A 20982-nucleotide genomic window follows, 5' to 3' on the forward strand; every position below is an offset into this window, starting at 1 on the left:
GGGAGCCTCTTATATTCTAGGGCTCCAGCAGTTTTTGATTACTTCCTTGTTTTCTGGTACGTAATGGCGCAGGCTTATCTAGACTTTTCTTGTTGTTTCTCCAAGGATTCCCTGGTTATTTTAAGTGTTAGTTTGAGGCCATAATCGGGGTGCTGGATGTATTTTGAAGAAATACAGTATCCTGATGAATACCATGTGGGGCCTGAGAGAAAGAAATGAGTCAAAGATGACTTCATGATTTTTGGCCTGAGGATATGGAAGAATGGGATTACTATCGATTGGATTTATACCTAGTAGGATTACTGGGTCATATGGCAATTCTGTGTTTGACATTTTGAGGAGCTGCAAAACTGTTTCCTAGGTGGCTACACCATTTTACATTTTGACAGGCAATGTATGAGGCTTTCAGTTTCTCTGAATTCTTGCCAAATTTGTTATTGTCTATCTTTCTGGTTATAGCAATTCTAGTGATTTTGAAGTGGTATCACATTGTGGTTTTGATTTTTACTTCCTTGATGACTAATAATGGCTAATGTCTTTTCATGTGCTTTTTGGCCATTTATATAACTTCTTTGGGGGAATGTATGTTCAGATTTTTGCCTATTTTTAAAATAAGGTTATTTGTCTTTTTATTATTGAGTCGTAAGTCTTTGTATATTCTAGATACAGGTCCCTTATTATAGATATGATTGCAAAATTTTCTTCCATTCTGTAGATTGTCTTTTTACTCTCTTAATGGTGAACTTAAGAGCACAAAAATTTCAAGTTTTAAAAAATTTAATTAACAATTAGTGTAAAATATACATAACAAAATGTACCATTTCAATCATAGACATTTTAAAAGTGATATATATATATATATACACATATAACATAAAATTTACCATTTTAACCATTTTTAAGTGTACAAGTCAGTGGCAATTAAGTATATTCATGATGTTGAGCAACCATCACCACTGTCTGTTCTAGAACTTTTTCATCACCCCAAACAGAAACTCTGTTCCTATTAAACAGTAACTCCCCATTCTCCAGCCCTTGGGAACCTCTGTTACTCTCTATGTTTATTCCAGATATTTCGTACAAGTAGAATATCTTACAATATTTGTCCTTTTATGCCTAGTTTATTTCAATTTGCACATTTCCAAGCTTCATGTTGTAGCATGCGTCATAATTTTATTCCTTTTTAAGGCTGAATAACATTCTATTATATGTATATGTCACATTTGTTTACTTTTATAAAAGTTTTACATTGCGATGAAGTCTAATATATCTGTTTTTTGTTGCTTATGTTTCTGATATTGTACCAAGAATGTTTTGTAAAACCCAGGGTCATGAAGACTCATTCCTCTGTTTTCTTCTAAGAGTTTTCTAGTTTTAGCTCCTACATTTAGGTCTTTGAAAGATTTTGAGATAATTTTTTGTGCGTGGTGTGAAGTAGGGATCCAGATTCATTCTTTTGCATGTAGATCTTTAGTTGTCTCAGCATCATTTATTGAAAAGGCAGTTCTTTCCCTGTTGTATTATTGTCTTGGCACCTTGTTGAGAATAATTGACCATAATTGTAAGGATTTATTTCTTGATTATTAAGCTTATTCCATTGGTTATATGGCTATCCTTAAACCAGTACTGGTTATCATAGCTTTCTAGTGAGTTTTGAAATTGGGTACACCAACTTTGTTCTTCTTTTTAAACTTTGTTTTGGCTTTCTGGTTTTCTTGCATTTCCATATTAATTTTAGCATCAGCTGGTGAATTTCTGGGGGAAGGAAAGCCAGCTGAGACTTTGATAGAGATTGTGTTGAATCTATAGATCCATTTGGGGAGTATTTCCATTTTAACAGCATTAAGCCTTCTGATCCAGAAACATGGAGGGTCTTTCCATTTAATCATCTTTAACCTTTTAATAATATTTTGTAGTTTTTATTGTATAAGTGTTATACTTCTTTTGTTAAATTTATTCCTAAGAATTTTGTTCTTTTTTATGCTATCAGAAATGGAATAGTTTTAATTTCCTTCTGGAATCGCTCATCGCTAGTATATACAACTGACTTCTGTATATTCATTTTGTTTTCTTCATACTTGCTTAACTCAGTTATGACAGTTTTTAATGGGTTCCTTAAGATTTTCTGTATCTATCACTTGCAAATAAAGATAAATTACTTTTCTTTAACCTAATTGCTCTTTCTAGAACCTCAAGTACAATAGTAAATAGACATAGTAGTGAGAGAGAGCCTCCTGGTCTTATTCCTGATCTTATGGGGAAAACATGTAGCTTTTGATCATTAAGTATACATTATCTGCTTTTAAAAGGCATTATCTAAAATTACTTTTTGAAGTCTATTGAAAATAATAACATTTTTTTTTTCTTCCTTCGAGAAGGGCAGTTCAAATCAGTCTCATAAGGTATCTTAAAGTGTGACTATAAAGTTCCTGAACATTCTTTTTGCACTTGGCCTCTGGTTGCAGTGTCACTGTTAGTGTGAAACCCCTCTGCAGGTCTGGTTGGGAGGAGCTGGCTACTCTCCCTCTTGGTTGTGGTTCTGACTTTCCTTCCCAAGGTCACTGTCTTCTCAGGGTCACATCTGGAAGTAGATGGAGGCGGGTTCTTCTAGCTCTGGTAGTCTGTTGGCTGTGCACTGAGCTGTGTCCTAGAATCTCTGATTTTAAGAGTGGGTTAAAGGTTCTTAAATATGTTTTTAAAGGCACTGAATGTAACCTCATTACATAAAATTTTTAGGGAAAAGTCATTGGTAATTCTGATCACTGATACACTACTTTAAATATTTATTTTGTCTTTTTTGCGTATACAGAATGTACCTTGTTATAGTTGCAGACTCTACATTATTTTGTATCCTCCTCATTTTAGTTAATATTTACTTTCCAATAGTGGTAGAGTTTTATATTATATTACATACGTATGTACATACATACATAAATGCATGCATGCATGCATACATACATACATACATACATAATGTTTCCCCAACTGGATTTATCATAGCTTATTTAATCATTGCCTTGCCTGACATTTGGTTGTTTCTGATGTTTCTCCCAAAGACATTACTGCAATGAACACATTTTAGCATGTGTTTTTTTCTCTTTTTTGGCTGAGTTTTTTTTAGGATAAGTTTCCCAGCAAGAAATAATTAGGTCCAAGGTTAGGACCATTTAATGATTCTTGATACATAGTCCCAATTTGATTTGCCAAAGGGTGTTTTGGTTCACGTTGTATATTAGTTTTAGTAAAATCTTTGTAGTGGTTGGATAGTATGATATTTTAGATAGCTAATAAGTGAAAATGGAATGAAATTTTTAATCATTTTTTTTACTCTTTAATGTCATTCGTTAATAGTATACATGTGAATTAAAGTTAATTTCTTATATTTCATTTGGAAAATTAGTGCCTTAATTAAAACCGTAAAACGTGTTAACATTTTTTTGATGTCTGATGTTATTCTGCTTCAATCTTTTCCTGACAGCTTGCCAATGTTCACCGTGCTCAGGAAATTTACCATTCCACTTACTTTACTCCTGGAAACCGTCATACTCGGGTGATTTTTGTTTTTCCTCTGTTCCTCTGGTGCCCTCTTTCCCTTCCCCTGCATTATATTTACATAGCAAATTCTCAACATCTGTTTTTTCCCCAAATAGTTGATTTGACTTGCTAGTAGCAATAACTTAAGGACAAATAGTTTATTAATTTAAAAGAGTGTCCTGTTTTAATGAACTTAATGAGTGATTTTTTAAATAGTTAATTTGCATTATTCAAATAATGCATGTTTGTGGTAGAAATTTATAACAACTCTGAAACATGTAAATCTGTTTCCTGAGCCAGATGGAATAGACACTGATTTTGGAATACAGAGGATTAATTGCCAACGTATAAATATAGGACAGGAGTGCAGAAATCAGGGAAATCCATTCTGATGAGGTGATTACGATGTAACATCAGAATAAAGTTATTTTTATAATGATTTAAAAATTTCTCATAAGGATACTCAGGCTGATATCCAAAAAGGTAATTCCTGAATTTGCTCTGAGGATTATTTTGCAATGAAATTTGGGTGATAGCCCAATGTTTTAAGTCCTAGTATTGAATTTTATCTTAATCTTTGAATGTGTGGTCTAAGTTCATACCAACTACACTACTAGTAGGAGCTTTCTGCAGTTTGTCTGTGTCTCTCTAGTGAAAACAGAGAAATACGTTTATAATTAAATTAAGACAACTGCTTAAGAAATGCAGTAAATTTGGTCTGATTTACTAATTCACTTAACACATGCTTTTAGCACTTTGTCTAGGTAAAGCATTATCGATTAAATTTTAACTATGAAACTTAATAATGTCTATTTTTAGTTCATTTAAAAAATATAATTCACATACTTTTCTCTCCTCCTCCTTGCCTTGTCTTTCTCTCTATTCATCTATCTTCTACCCATCTATTTATTTATTACAGGAAACAGTATTCCTTGAACATCATTGTCAGTGTCTTTGCCATCATTCTCGGGGCTTTCATAGCAGCTGGGTAAGACTTTGGACAGTTTCTGCTCAATAACTTCTTTGTGTCTTTGATAATAGACCCAGCCCCATACTCATTTTTCATTTTCCATCTGGCTGCAGTTGAAATGAGCAGCCAAGAGACAAATCTGTTGATGTTAGTGGGATCCCCATGTGTTCCTGTGAAAGTCAAACTGGATTCGAAGTTGACCAGAACATTTCTCAGAATATATAAAGAGAGCATTATAAGATAATAATACAGCGTTTCTTTATAAAAAGGAGTGAACCATTTACTTCTATTACTGAATGTCTTCAATGTAAAAATTTTACTTGAAAAGTTCTTAGACATTTGATCAAGAAGAATAAAAGAGTTATAAAGTCCTTGAATGCTGATTTGTTTATCCTGTGGTGTCTTGAAAATCAGTATTTCCAAGGGTGGAATAGTCTTATTAAATATTTATTTGTATGTTTGGGACATGAACCAATACCAGTGCATGACTCTACTATCTTACTCACTAATATGCAAAACCAGGAATGAGGACTCCACGTTTGCATTTGAAAGCAGGCACTCAGACTCCTATCTTTCATAACATTGTGGTTAGAGCCTGTGTGCAGTTATATTCCCTGGGTTTAAAATGTAGCCTTGCCCCTTCAACTGTTTCTCAGCCTTTCTGTGCCTCAGTTTCCTCATCTATAAAGTAAGATGAAAATAGAAAATGAAAACCTACTTGAATGAAAGGAAGAATGAAGAATTTGGAGGAATTCTAATTAAACTAGTTTCCTTAACTCATTTTGAAACAAGTTCTGGATCATTAATTGTAAATTAAATAAAGGTGTGGGCTACAGAGCCAGGATTTCTGGGATCTTATTCTAGCTTCCTCACTCATTAGCTGTGTAATCAGGGACGAGCTATTCAACCTCTCTGTTCCCCAGTTACTTTAACTGTAAAGTAGAGATTAGAATAGTATCTGCCTAATAGGGTCCTTGTGAGAAGTAAATGAGATAATCATAAACTAGGGTTTATACTAGTGCGCGGCCAAGTTCAACAAAAACGTATTGAGTGTCTTTTGTATGCCAGACATTGTTCTGGGTGCTGGGGAATCCAGCAGTTGACCAAACAGACAGGAATCCTTGCTTTCATGGAACTTCCATTCTAGTTGGTGGACAGATAATAACCAAAAGAAATAGACTTAAAACTATAGCATGCCAAATGAAGACAGACAATAATAACAATTTTATTATTATAAACGTGTTTAGCCTCCTGGCTAGACCAAGATTTATTATTTACAATTTTATCTGTACCTTCCTCTTCCTCAGTCCTAGCGGGCCTCTTTGGTTTCTGTGCTGTGTTTCATGCCCCTGGTGTGGTGCCAGTACAGACATTAAGCAGCAGCACTTCAAGCCTCTTAGTCATGAAGACTTTTGCTGAAACAAAATTGTATGAGTAAAGTAGCCCAAAACAGGAGATGCTCTGTTGAAAAGTGCCCTTCTCCCACAGCGCTCTGGGGTTCCCCCCGGGCAGCCTCTCTCCTCTAGATTTCTTAGAGTTCAATTTGAAAACCACTGACTTAGAGCCAGTGAAGACTTTTACAAAAATGATTTATAAAAATATCTGTTAGGTGTTGGGTGAGGAATGGTACTTCAGATGCTCTGTGTATGGAGGCACATTTCCAGAACCAGTTCGTAGAAATTCAGCTCTTGTTTAACGTGTATGATACTCCGATGATCTGTCAGGGTAACTGGTTTTTCCCAAAGCATCTAACTTTTACCCAAGAGCCAGCTTGGAATAATAATTCTCTACTTTCTCTTTCCTCAGCACCCATAGAATGGATAACATCCTGGTGGGTGACAAGTACATTTCTTAGCTGTAGGCCTTCTGTGACCCCATCCTTCTCTCCTCTCACTGAATTTAACTTATACAAATGCAAGTAATTTCAAAATGGGCTCAGCTGGATGAGCCAGTTTATGCTGCTGTAACAAACAGTGCCCACATCTCGGTGGTTTAACATACATGCAAACCAACTACTATTAATGCTGTGGGAGTGATCTGCTCAATATAGTTACTGTGGGATGCAGGTCCTTGGGACCCTTGCCTCAAAGGGGGCCTCCTTACTTATCCAGGCTGGCAGGGGGCATGTGTGGAATTGTGCACTGACTCTGCAATCTATTGCCCAGAAGTGACGAAGTGTTAATCCCTCTTACATTTTACTTGCCAAAGCAAGTCACATACCCAGAAAAAGTTGAAATAGAATATCTGTGAACAGCTCTAAATGACAGCCACAAGAGTTAACCATGAATCTGCTCATTTATAAACAAGTAAATTCTTCTCAAACTTTTGTGTTTTCACTACTGACTTCAATAAATGATGTTGGTAACTCCTCTACCTCCCACCCCTCATCCCAACCCCTACCTCAGTGGGAGACATGAGAACTCTGGGAATTTCTCTCAGCCTTTCTGAGAAAGTGAGAAACACCTCCTTTTGGTTCCTCTAGAAGCCTGGCCCTTCTGCTCATTTAACCCATCATTTTAGGGAACGGCCAGCTTTTAAACACTGAGCCGAATGTAGGCAAGAGGTTTGGAAAACCCTTATTTTGAGAGATTCTATTTTTTGTGATTAAGCCAGATAATTCTGATTTATGATGATCTAAAATTAATTTACATTCTTACAAATATATCTGTAGATAATAATGCCAGTGGAAGCCTCAAGTAAAATCTGGTTTAATTTGTATTCAGATTTTGATGCAGTTTTTGTTTTTTCTCTACTTCCTTCTCTTTGGTTAGAAATGATCTTATTTTTATATGGAAGGGGATCAGAATATGCCGCTCCAAAATACACCGCTTTGGCATAAGCATTATTTTTGAGCTGAAGGCAATTAAGAATCAACAGATGTAAGAATTTTCTGTCCTCCCCTTTTCTGCCTAAAGACAGACACCATTCCCTTTGTGAATGTGTCCCCCTCTCCTGTGCCAGGCATAGGAAAGCAGGCCTTATCACCAGAGGTGGTGAGGCAGCACCAAGATGAGTCTGCACAAACAGACTTGACTGAAATAACTGTTGCCTTCCACGAGTTTCCCCCATACATTGCCTAGTCTCTTTCCTTTAATTTTTTCCTCAAAACCCAAACCCTTTTCTTTGTTAAAATGGTATATAAGCCCCAGAGTCTAATAGCTTCTTTGAGTTTCGCTTCTCTGTGACATTCTTACGACAATTTCTATACCTTTTTCTTGTTAATCTGTCTATTGTCAGTTAAATTTGCGGGCCCCCCAGTCACTGAACCTAAGAGGGTAGAGGAAACCTCCTTGACGATGTATATATATGAATTATGACAGGAGTCTGGTGCTGTCTGCAAGGTCAAATACAGGTGGATAAATCACATCATGGCTCAGCTGTTCTCTCTCTCCTCCAGATACAGGAGAGCACGAATCCCCCCAAGTGGGGACTCAGGTCCTGCACTGAGAGAGTCCATGAGGTTCCTTGACTGCTCACAGGCAAGAATTCAAGTGCGCGCCAGAGTTAGTCTAAAGGAAAATTTATTAGAGATAGAATAACGTTCTACAGACAGAGCATGTTTCTCCTCTTGGATACAGAGAATGAGAGAGACCAAAAGGAAAGTTTATTAGAGATAGGATAATGCTCCATAGACAGAGCATGGTCTTCTCTCAGAATGAGAGGGACCCCAAGTGTTCAAGGAATTCAGTTTAAAACTGCGCCTTCCCCCATGTCTGTCAAAGGCATGGGGAGGTAGTATTGGTAATCTCAGCAGGAATCTTCCTGTAGGTTCTTTGTTGTCTGGTTGTCTGGCTCTATGTCGATCAGGGTACCCATGATAGGCAGCACATAGCAGGCTCTGCATATAGCTGGGTTTTAATATTTAATTTTCATTCCTCTTCCCTATGCCATATCCCCTCCAACATTTTTATACTAGTATACTAGTATTATTTATTTAAATGGAAATCAAAGAGAAGATGTTTTAAAAGAATAGGAAGAAGGAAACCATAGAGTAGTTACAGAGAAGGGATGGGTGCTTGCTTTGCCTCTTTGCTGGCCAGGGTACTGGGGGAGCTGGTGGAGGATGTGACTAGGCACCAGATGGAGGTTTCAGTTCCTCAATTGACTGGTCTCGCCCCAGTCACTGCCCAGCTGTCCCCACAGGGCTGTACTCTGGGGATTGCCCTGCTTACTACAATAAGCAAAGCCACTCTGTGTTGGACAAATCACACCCATTAGAAAAGCAGGGCTCACCAATTCTCATGCTGATTTATCAGTTAGCAAAAGAAAGGGCTGTACAGTTAAAGAAAGAAGGTTAAAGCCCCTCTGGTTTTCAGCCTCCTGATTAAGTGGAAGCCACCTGATGGCTTGGTTTTGTTTTTATGGAGACAAAGCAGAGGAGTTAACCACTCACCAACACAGAGGGGAAAACATGCCAGAGGAAGGCAGTTACTAGCCTCACAGATGGATTTGATTAGCGAAAGATGGAAAAAGACTTTGAGGCCAAGTTGTGAGTGTCTGAATAATCATCTTACTTTTCTGTTCTCTCTCCCAGTTCTGACCTCGCTTTTAACTTGGAAGGCTATATTTTTGTATTCCTGAATGATATTTTCACAGCAGCAAATGGAGTTTATACCAAACAGAAAATGGACCCAAAGGTACCAGATCATCACTCCTATGGCTTCTAGGTCTTATCATCTGGCCCCTGAAATTACAGAAAAAAATAAAATGAATTTGTAAACTTGGCATGTAATTTAATATACATAATATGAATTATAAATCACTAATTTCTTTTCAATGACCTTGTCTATATAGTTTATTACTCCTTGTCTCACAAAGTTTAGGGTGAAAATTAGATAGGAAGGAAAAAGATGCCACTATTTTGATGCAAAGACAGAATATGTAAAAGGGATAATTTTGAAAGGCAAATTAAAATTAAAAAATTTTCTTAAAATCATTATCATCAGGGTATTCTGAGAGTAACTCCAGCTTGAGAATCTAGAGACGTGGGTTCCATATAAAAGTTTTGCTGCTTACTGGTCATTGTGACTTTGAGCCATAACTTCTCCAAACCTCGGTTTCCTTATCTGTAGAATAGATCATTGGGATGGATAATTTATAAGGTCCTGTCCAACAGTAACTGCCTTTCACTGTTATGACGGGATGGTGGGCAGATGAGCTTTTCTTCTGAGTTCTGCCTCTGTGTGGTGACTCCCCAACCCACACTCCTACCCCAGCCGTTCTGAAAAGCTCCCAAGGATGAGCCAGGCATACGTTTCTTTGTTCCCAGTTCTTTGTGTTGAGTGAGGGGTTCTCTCTGATGGACAAGCTTATTTCTGTGAGCTGTTTTTTAACAGCACTGTTCCCTCCCCCCTCCCCCCCACAGCCGTTTGTTTTTTAATGGTGGCAGTTTTACAAAAACAGGTTTATTGCCTTTTGAGAATCACAATATGTCACCCTGTATGGAAAGCAGAGGAGAAGTGGTGTATCGACTTTAATGAAAAGTAAATTTATGCAAGATTAGAAGATGCGATACCTGGTGTTTTAACCCTGCTGTTTTTTAATAGAAAGAGCAGATGTTTTTAAGGAGTTCTGTTTGTATTAACATTTTTAATGATCTTTATTTTGTTCCAGATTTCCCATTTTGATTAGCATGCTTTAAAACACAAATTAGAATGTTAGAGATGGATGAAACATCGGAGACCATTTATTGCCATCCATTTTATCTGTCATTTTCGTGTATAACAAATGTTTATTCTGAGATTACAGTATACTTGAAATGAAGCATTTTATGTCATAAATTTGCTGAAAATATTTTGATACAGAGTGGGTCAGAATGCATATTCAAATTCTGCATAAATACACAGTTGTATAAATGGCTCCAGGAAATCCGATAGTTCATGTTTCTTTGTTTTTGCAGGAGCTCGGGAAATATGGAGTGCTTTTTTACAATGCCAGCTTCATGATCATCCCGACCCTTATCCTTAGTATTTCTACTGGAGACCTTCAACAGGTGAGCTGATGACAATCATTACATTCTTACTTAGCAGTCTTTTCCAATTTTAATATTTAACCTTCGATACTCAATGAAATAAAAACTGTAAAGGTATCTAGGATTCCATGAAAACAAGATGTTCAATATCCCCAGTAATATCTTTGACATTATTCTCTCATTGATATTTACCTTTAGACACATGAGAAGTAGCAGGAAGTAGTCACAAGAACTCTGGACTGGAACTTTTTTGGAAAACAACAATAGAAATCTGAGTTTGAGTCTCACTACACTTAGCCGATGTGAGAGCCTGAGCAAGCTACTTAACTTAGATAAGGATTTTGATATTTTAAAACATGGATTTCTTTCAAGTACCTTGATTATGGACTTATGCAAAGTAGAATAATTTAATGAACTGTCATGTACCTACCCAGCTTCAACACTTTTTGGGATTTTCCCATTCATATTTCATCACTCCCTTCTGCTCTCACTTCTTTTTTTTTTCCTGGAGTAGCATGAAGCAGATTTCAGACATGCCATTTTGCCTCTAAATATTCCAGTATCTACATTCGGGTTGTGATGGTATCGTTCTTTTGATGTGTGCCTTGCTCACTTAATGTTGTATACACCCATGAAGGATGTATACACCCATGAGGCCAGTCTCTCAGGAGGGTGAATGTACACCACATGAACCCACAGTGGCCATCTTGAAGTGTGCTGGCCCTGCCAGCCGCTACCTACTTCTTCAGAGGGTTGCCAGCCGCACCACTTCTAGGAATTTTGCCTGTACCCTAACGAGATGTTTAAGTTCTTGTGAGCAGCTAGGGTGCTGGGCAAAATCTTCTACCAGTGGGGCCTCCACTCACAGAACCAACCCTTGACTGGCTGCGTGGTAACCCGCTCACTGCTAGACCAGGAATGGGGTTCAGAGATGCCCTCTGCAGAAGCCGTTTTCCTGCCACGACAGTATTTCTGTATTTATCAATCGGCTTGGTTGTGTGGTGCACATTGATTGAGAGTAAGTATCATCTGTAGCCCTTTTAGGGGATTGAATGATGTTAGAAGGCTGTGGGCGCCTGGGGACTCATGGGGTGGATGTCAGGGTTGACTGTTCTTTCTCCAAGCTTTACTTTATCACTTGTGCAGTTTCTCTTCCAGAATGAGGGAAGAGCAGAAAAGCTTAGCAGCAATTCCTGAAGGGTAAACAGCATTGCCATATGTTTGTACTGAAAACCACTCAGAAATATCAATTTGATAAAGGGCTCTCATTGTGTGAGCTGGGCCCTCACTGTTGATTTAGACTGTTGGAAGGTAGAACAAGCACCTCACTCCTCTTTGGTGATAACGAACAGGGCAGGATACCTGGAAACACAATATTTACTTTTCAGCTACCAGCAGTTGATTTTAAATCATTCAGTGTCAGTGACATTACATAAACAAAGTGAAATTATGAACCCTCAATGAAGTAGTCCTAGTGGCTTGTCTTATTTCATTATCATAGAAATGAGGTTTGTTTTTTTAAGGCATTGGAATTTATTCTAAAATTCTGGTGTTTTATAACTGTTTCAGATATTTCTAGGAATAGAAATTTAGAGATTCCTAGGAACTCTGTGAATACCTGATTGGAACTATAAGCATATTCCCCATAGGAACATGTTACGAATGGCAGTGACCAGAAACTGAGTTTTAGGGACCTTAGAAGTAAAATAGACTAGATATATCATGTTAATAACATTGTTTCAATAGGAGTATGTGTTCCCAGATTCAAATCATTGACTTATAAACTTGTAGCTTGATGCTTTCAGAAGTTGCCACCTGCCTGTAATGAGTATCATGAAGAATTATTAAACTGTTTTATGTAATTAAAAGCTACTGTTTTTGAGGATTCATCCTATTAGACATTCAAAGTGTTATACATGAGCCATCTCATTGCATTCCCACAGCAACCCTCAGAGGAGAGGATAATGTTGTCATCCCCATTTTACAGACGGAATCTAGGGCACAGGGTTTAAATAACTTCCAAGGACGGTAGGTAGGTAACAGTTTCAGGCAGTCTGGCTCTGGAAACACATCCTCTGCTGTAGTCACATTTATTTTGTTTGTATGTGATTGTGTCCCTCACATATGAAAAAAAAACATAACCTATCACATATATCTTAGAAAATACAAGAGGCCTAATATACACTTTAATTTATTAAATCCTGGCATTCTAGATTATGCTCCAATTCTGAGTTGAGATGCTGAAATATCTCAATATTTAGCCTCTGTCTAGTCTCACTATTTGACCAAAATCCTAAGATTTCAAACAAACGTTCCTAGAGGTGCCTTAGAGCTCCAGCTTGATTACTATGCACTGAAGTTCCAGATAGATTGGAGTTAAGTGATTTATGTGGATAATTATCATTAGAAAAAAACATAACTGTAAGGATGACCTTCTATAAAGTGACAAATTACAAAAGTCATAAAGTTAAGAATTTGACTATATTTTAATTTAAAACTATTATATTTAAAAAGATACCAGAAGATATGGGACACTTACTGTCATCAGTAATAAAAAAAAAATCCTGTAGAAAAAATGATGAGCTTTTTCACTATAACCATGGCTGCCTTCCATCTTGATTGTGAATCAGATACAATAAAGAAGCAAATTTCTGTACATAGGTGTTAGTCTGCAATATAAAATTGTATTTTACTTGCCAAATTTGGTTTGCTTGTTCTGGAAGTTGACCAGTGAATTAGAGCTAAGTGTTAACTTTCCCTGTCAGTGGAAGGAGCATCTCAATGAGTCACTTTTCCTGGTGACTGGAGAGGGTCAGACTCTGTGTTAGGGCTCAGTGTGTGACTCACTGCATTGTTTACTCCTGGACCTTGGACTTACACAGTCAGTAGGTCTGCTCACAACACCTTGACTCTCTCTGATGAACAGAGTTACTGATTGTTAAAAATTTAGGTCCCTGGAAAACACTCAGTGGGTGAACTTCCTTTTTGAATCACTGAATCATTGAATCATAGGTCTAAAGTACATTTGTTTTTTAATTTTTAAAAATTTATTAGAAATTTTCTGTTTTTCAATTACAGTCGACATGCAATATTGTGTTAGTCTCAGGTATACAACATAGTGATTAAACATTTATATCACTTCTGAAGTGATCACCCAAGTCTAATACTCACCTAACACCATATCACAGTATTTATCACAGTATTATTGACTACATTCCCTATGCTGTACTTTACATCTCTGTGACTGTTTTTATAACTGGCAGTTGGCCAAAATACATTATGTGTATTATTGTTGATGAGTAGCAATAAATAATAGGAATTTTTTTCTGATTAAAAAAATCCATAAATGCAAAATCAAAAAGATTCATACTCCACCATATTTTTACCAACATTTTTACAGCAATTCTATGTCTGGAAGGAGAAGTACTTTCTTATTATTCATCATAAATTATTTTCTGTGTTTTAAAGTAAATATGCTGTTATTTTTAAAGACTCCACCTGTACAGCTTCATCATTATTAAAGAAAATAAAATTAAAATCTGTCAAAATTTAAGGTGGCAAGGAATCCATATGTTCTTATAAAAATTGTTCCATTACTCTTAGTGGTTTATGTGGTGCCAGGAATATATAGCTTTTATTTGCTATTTACATAAATACTTGCAGTTCTTTGAGTAAATAAATGTTTTTATACCCTTGGTTTAAAGTTTCAAGTGTATGATTTTCTTCTAGTCTCAATTTTATTTGACTTTCAGACACAGGTTTTCCATAGTTTTTGTTTGGTCTTGATCTTTAGTCAGATGCCTTTGATTGGCTTAGGGCTTGGCCATTAGAATTAAACTCATTATATATTTTTTCTTTCACAAGTAAGCATTTTACAAAGAAGTTTTAACATGGAAACTTTCAAACCTGGGCAGAAGGAGAGAGAATAGTATAACAAACCCCATATACAATTATCAACAATTATCAACATTTAGTATTTATCTTTTTGATAAGAGAGGTAGGCAAAATATTACTAATGAAACAATGACAATAAAGTGTGACAAGTCTGTACCGATCAGACGAGAGAACTCCATTTTAATTGTTTTAAAATTTTTGAATTGTAAACTTAAGATTTAAATAATTTTAAACATATTAAGTTACTAATATTTGGCTAACAAAGTATTGCTTAACAGAAAGTGAGTAGAACTTATGCTTAATCACGTTATCAGCACATACTTATGTATAGTCTTGAGTCACTTTAAAATCATCTTTGGAGGCGGTAGGGGACAAATCATGAGTAAAATACTCTTTTGTCGTCTATAATTTCAAGAGGGTTAATTTTATTTTTTCAGCTAGAGACTAAGAAACTGAGTCAAGCTTCTATGTCAGCACGTCCACCAAATTACTTTATGGCTTTGTATATAGGAAATAGTTAATGATACTGCCTAAGTGTTTATAAATTCTTAAAAACAGTTTATGAAAAAGTTTTTTTAGTCTTGCCAACATTATGAATTTTATAATAAACTTTTTCTTCTAAGATTATTTTGTAAAAAGTAAGCTTAACCCTGATTTTATGACTATAGTTTTAGTTAAGATTTAATGATAGCCACAGCAATAATAGCTATCACTTTGCTCTTGCTCCTTGCGAGGTTGTAAACAACTTCATTAAATCCTCATATCATATCTGTCTTTTGAGGATGCTCTTTTAAAAAACGTTCTCATTTTGTAACATGAAAGTGAGGTTCAGGGAAGAAAAGTAATTGCCCAATGTCACATAACTGATATTACCTAGGATTTTTTAAACTGTATTTTCTGTTTGGGAAAATGGTTCCTGAACTAAATAAAATGAGCAATTTGGTAAAACCAATAAATTTAAACTACAGTATTAACTCTAACCATTTGTTTTCTTTCTTTTTGATAATAGGCTACTGAATTCAACCAGTGGAAGAATGTTCTATTTATCATACAGTTTCTTCTGTCCTGTTTTTTAGGGTAAGAAATGATACATAAATACAAACATTGGACTATAGTATCTCTTGACAAGTCAAATCAAAATATATATATTTTGTCTGCTCTGTCAGAATCCCTTTGTGCTTCTCCAGTGTTCTCAAGAAAGTACCCCTGCAGCAGGGGGTAGACTGGGGCCCATGCTAAATGTTATATTTTACTCCAAAGTGGTGTTGTCTGTTGAGTGCTAAAAGTTAGTTTGAAATTAAGTCAGCTGACATGTTAAATTCATAATTGTGTTGTTTTTGTCACAGCATCCTGGGTTTTCCAAGATCTCTACCTTATTTAAATATGTGGGAATTACAACTATTTTTTGTAGTGCTTTACTTGCTATATTAAGGGAAATTTCTGAAGAGAGATGTTGAGGATGTTATGTTGTCCAATAATTTTTGGCTTTTGTTTTTAAATTTTTCCTTAAGTCTTTCTTCCTGTCAGAGGCCATGCAGCTTGTCTTTTTTTTTTCTTTTCCCCTCAAACTTGAAAATTCCTTTTCATGAATAGGTAATACATGCAACTAGTAAATAATCTAAAAGCTGCAAAAGAATGCACAAGGAACATAAGCCATCCTCCTTTGTTTTCTTCCTTCTCTCTTTTTTCTCCCACTTTTTCTTTTTCCCTGTCCTATAGCACTGTCCTTTTCCAAATAAAAGGGTCTTTGAATGACTGTCTGAGGGAAGTACTTATCAAAAGATTTTTTCCTGTAAAGAAAGATGAATTTCCCCTCTTTTTTTAACCATGAATTTTAAATTATATGTCAGTGAACCAGGACAACTTATGACCTCTGGTCAACACTCAGTTCTCATCTGAACTTTAAGTGCTGTAATGTAGTCATAAACAATAAAATTATTTATGTATGCCTTCCAGTTCAGTAATTCTCTCTTTAGCTTTTTCTGATTTCATGTTTAATATGTTGTTGGTTTTGAATTTAAATTAAAAATTTTATATTTTATTTGTAAAAGTTCTACAGTTTTTTTCAAACTTATCTGCTTATTCTTCTTTTCTCTTTATGTCTTTATTGAAATATAATAGACTGTTAGTTGCTTGTATCTACATTGTATAATTCAATGAGTTTTTTCATAGTTGGCACACAGTAATATACCAGTTTCAGTTGTATAGCATAATGATCAGAGATCCACATAACTTGCAAAGTGATCACCCCACTAAATCTAGTACCCCCTTACATATTTATTACATTATTAACCATCTTCCTCATGCTACACTCTACATCTCCATGTCTGTTCTGCACCTGTACATTTGTACCTCTTAATCCCTTTGTCTTTTAATTTTGTCTCCTCAGTCCCCCTCCTATCTAGTATCCCTCTAGATATTCTATGTATCTATGAGTTTATTTCCACTTTCGATGTTGTCGTTGATTTTGTTCTTTAGATTCCACATATATGTGAAATCATGCGATATTTGTCTTTCTCTATCCGACCCATTTTATTTAGTACAATACCTTCTAGGTCCATCAAGGCAATATCTTTTTACATTCCTTTCCTTTTAGTCCATGTTTGTCTTTTAATCTGAAGTGAGTCTCTTGTAGGCAGCACATGTAGGGGTCTTATTTTCTTATCCATTCAGCCGCTCTATCTTTTGGTTGGAGCACTTAATTCTTTTCCATTTGAGGTACTTGCTGTCAGGGATGTAGTTATTACTATTCTTTATTCCTGTTTCTGATAAATGTTTTTTTCTTCTTAAAGAAGTTCCTCCAACATTTCTTGTAATAACTGGTTTGGTGGTGATACATTCCTTTAGCCAGTTTTTGTCTGGGAAGCTCTTTATCTGTCTTTCAATTCTAAATGATAGCTTTGCTGGATAAAGTATTCTTGGTTGTAGATCCTGGGTCTTCATCACGTTGACTATTTTGTGTCAAGCCCTTCTGTTCTGCGTAATTTCTTTTGAGAAATCAGCTGCCAGTCTTATGGGTGCTCCCTTGTAGGTAACTAACTGCTTTTCTCTTGCTGCTTTTAAGATTCTCTCTTTGCATTTAACCTTTGGTATTTTAATTATGATGTATCTTGGTGCTGGCCCCTTTGGGTTCCTGATTTTTGGGACTCTCTGAGCCTCCTGGGGTTTTATGTCTCTTTCCTTCATCAAGTGGTGGAAGTTTTCCATCATTATTTCTTAAAAACAGCTGTTCAACATCTTGGTTTCCTTCAGGTATGCTTATCAGATGGATATTTTGACCTTTAATAGTATCCCATATGCTCTTTAAATTATTTTTATAGTCTTGGCACCTTATCTCTTGCCATTCTGATTAAGTGTCCCTGGCTTTCCCATCCTCTAGATAGGGCATTTGATCCTTTTCTTTATTCACTTTGACCATTCCTTTGTTTATTTCATTTAATATACTTCTCATCTCAGATATGTTCTTCATTTCAGATTGGTTCCCTTTTATAATTTCCATTTCCATTTTTCTGTTTTTTACCTCTTTTTTGAAGCTCTCACCAAATTTATTTACACTTCCCAAAAGTTCATTGAGCATCTTTATAACTAGTGTTTTGAACTCTGCATCTGTTAGATTACTTGACTCCATTATATCTGGATCTCTGTTCTGTTCTGTCATATGGTTTCTGCTTCTTTGGCTTCCCATTTTGGCTGCCTTTCCGTGTCTGTTTCTATGTACTAAGCAAAGCTTCTAAGTCTCCCAATCTTATTAGTGCAGATTTGTGAAGTAGATGTCCAGTGGCACAGTCCTGAGAGGGATTCAGCTGCAGGCCAAACTTAGCTCAAGCCTCTACCCCTCTGGGGCCACCTGTTAAGCAAGCAATCCACAGAGGCTGTGCCTATAGTTGCTTCAAAAGTCCACACCAGAAACTGAGGCCAGCTGCCTCCAGTGTAAGTGTAGGCTCTGCTCAGCAAGGAGTACCTGACTTCTGAGGATTTACTTGGGTGTGGCTTGTGTGGAGCCGTAAGTTGGGGGAGGCAGAATCTTCTGGGCAGAGCAACCTCTGTTATCCAGTTTGTTATCCAGTTCTCTTGATAGGAGTTCTTAATATATTATTTTATCAGTAGTCACTTTGCAAATTAAAATGTCCTAAAAACATAGTAATTGTAATTAAGTCAGTCTCGCCGTGGCAGAGCTGTGTCTGTGTACCAGAAGCGGGGAGAGCTCAACAGAGGATACTGCCGGCACTCCTGTAGAGAGCTAGTCTTGCCTCAGCCCTCCAACAACTCAGTGTACCCCTGCAAGTCTCTTGTGCCCCCTGCACTGCTGAACTGGCACTGGTCCTCAGAGCGAGCAGGTCCGTCACCACAGAAATGCACTCATGAGCACGGCCCCTTTAAGAGGCATCTGCAGCTGCTGTAGCCTCAGTTCCACTAAGCCGCTGGGGACCAAGCAGCCCCGCATCCTTGCTCCATCCTGCCTTCTGCTGTTGCAGGGTGATTTCTTAGATTTCTCCCTAGTTGTATGGATTGTTCATCTTGATCCCTGGTGATTTTTCCTTGATGTTTGCTCCTCGTTTCTGTCACAACTTTGATTTGGTCGCCAGAGGGATGAACACAGCCTCTATCATCTACGCCATTTTTTTCCTACTATCTGCTTATTCTTAACATTGTTTCATTGGTGATATTTGTAACTGCACCTTTTATTTCTTTAAATGTTACATGTATAGCTATTCTATATTCTGTACCCAATGATTCCAATATCTGCAGTTCTCGAGAATCTAAATTTGTACTTTGTTGATTAAATATGTTGTTTGTGATTGTCATTATGGTTTGCTTTCTTGTGTGCTTGGTGACCTGTGATTGTGAGCATATTGTTTAATCTTAATCAGTCCTGTGGGCTGAAATTTGGAATATGAGAATCTTTCCTACAGGGAGAAATTGATTTTGCTCCAGTTGGTAGCCAGTTGTTGCCCTTGATCTGGACCACTTCAGACCTTTTTGAGACCTGGGTTCAGTGGGCTACTGTGGTCCTCCCTACCTAGAATTTGGCTCAAGGCTCAGTTTCCAGACAGTGCCATTCTGCTATGGCTTCTGCCTTGAGGCAGCCCAGTTCTGCTGCATCTGCTGCTCTGATTCTTGCTTGGCCCTAATTCCTTACTACTCATATCTAGTTTCCCCTCTTTCAAAAGGGTGATTTTGGGCAACCTCTTGTACCTCTTTCAAGACCAGCAATCTCTCAAATAATATGTCCTTTCTAGGCATTGGTTATTCTGCAATGGGAGAGTACTAAGTACTCAAAGTACTTAGGTAGGCATTGTTGGATGCATATATTTAGTAAGAGATTTGTAGTTTCCCAGTTGTTAACTGAAAACATTTCACTTTGAAAAAAAAAAAATCTACTAAGCTGTGTTTGTGAGTTACTGTTTGTCAAAACATCTTTTTTTTTTTCTTTAAAAAAAAGTTCAACCCGTATTACACAAACTCAGAGCTGTACCTTCCCCTGCCTAAGCCCATATTCACCTGTGAACATGAGCCAAGCTTCAAAGTCTTTTCTCCTGTTATTATAAACTTGAGGAGATACCGTTTTTGTTTTCTTTTTTCTTTTTTCTTTTACTTTACCAATTAACCATTCAGTGAAGGCAATCAAGAAGTAAACCCTCTGATACCAGCTCTCCTAGTGAGCGATGTGGTGGGCAGCAGCAGCTGGATGTGAGCTGTTACTCTCTGGGGCTTGCCGATGAAAAGCTTGACCTCATCTGTGTTCGAATCCATACATTTTTTTCTGTTTAATAATCTTCATCTTAGAAGGCAAATATTCTCTTGATAGGAGTTCTTAATATATTATTTTATCAGTAGTCGCTTTGCAAATAAAAATGTCCTAAAAGCATAGTAATTGTAATTAAGTCAGTAAACATGCTGAAAGCATTATCATTTTGAGTAAAGAGCACTTAGATAAGTGCTAGACCCATAGAAAATGCTCAGTAAGTGTTGACTATTATTGTTGTTATAATTAATATTTATATTTCTGAAGGTCAGTTTGGCTGTGCTCTTTCTACCCCAGACATACTTGGTTCTGCCTATAGAGATGGCTTCAACAGTTTTCTTCTATTATGTATACTTTAAAAATGTATGTTAAAAGCCAATGGAATGGTGAAAAAAGAGACTTTTAATTTTTTTTTTTTTTTTTTTTTTTTTGCGTTTTGGTGAAGGACTCAGCTTTAAGAAATGCTATTTGTAATCAGGAGTTCATAAATAAAGCATATGATAGAGTGAAATTTTGTCAGGAAGGTAAACTGAATTGTGGGAGTTAAGATAATTTAATGCAGACAAAGGTAAAATGTAGACAGGAATTTAAGTTGACCAGCTGGATTTTAAAAAGCTAGCTTTGTAGGTCTTTTTAATCTTGCTGAGAAATGACAGGTTCTGGTTAATTCATATCAGTGGCTGGCACCAACCTCCAGGCCCGGAGATGATTATCCAAAGCTGTTTCTGGCCCAGTAGCAGGCCCTCTAATCCCACGGAAGCAGTACTATAATTCTTAATAAAAACACAAAAGTATCAAATTTCCCCACTCACAGGATAAAAAAAAAAAAAGTTCTATTCTTTGAACTTTCACCAATACTGCTGAGTT

General features: G+C 36.6%; 1 protein-coding gene across 3 annotated transcripts in view; it reads left to right on the plus strand.

Moving 5' to 3' along the window:
• SLC35D2 (solute carrier family 35 member D2) overlaps positions 1-20982 on the plus strand; it is a 57616-nt gene that overhangs the window by 26997 nt on the left and 9637 nt on the right. For 2 of the 3 annotated variants that reach the window (XM_016125126.2, XM_036217664.1), the window contains exons 5-9: positions 3479-3550; positions 4454-4522; positions 9039-9141; positions 10404-10496; positions 15379-15446. In XM_016125126.2, the coding sequence (XP_015980612.2) occupies positions 3479-3550; positions 4454-4522; positions 9039-9141; positions 10404-10496; positions 15379-15446 (405 nt within the window). The remainder of the gene's footprint in view (positions 1-3478; positions 3551-4453; positions 4523-9038; positions 9142-10403; positions 10497-15378; positions 15447-20982) is intronic. The other variant, XM_016125127.2, reaches the window with a different exon arrangement.

Source organism: Rousettus aegyptiacus, unplaced genomic scaffold, assembly GCF_014176215.1.
Source record: "Rousettus aegyptiacus isolate mRouAeg1 unplaced genomic scaffold, mRouAeg1.p scaffold_m13_p_3, whole genome shotgun sequence".
Classification (NCBI taxonomy): domain Eukaryota; kingdom Metazoa; phylum Chordata; class Mammalia; order Chiroptera; family Pteropodidae; genus Rousettus; species Rousettus aegyptiacus.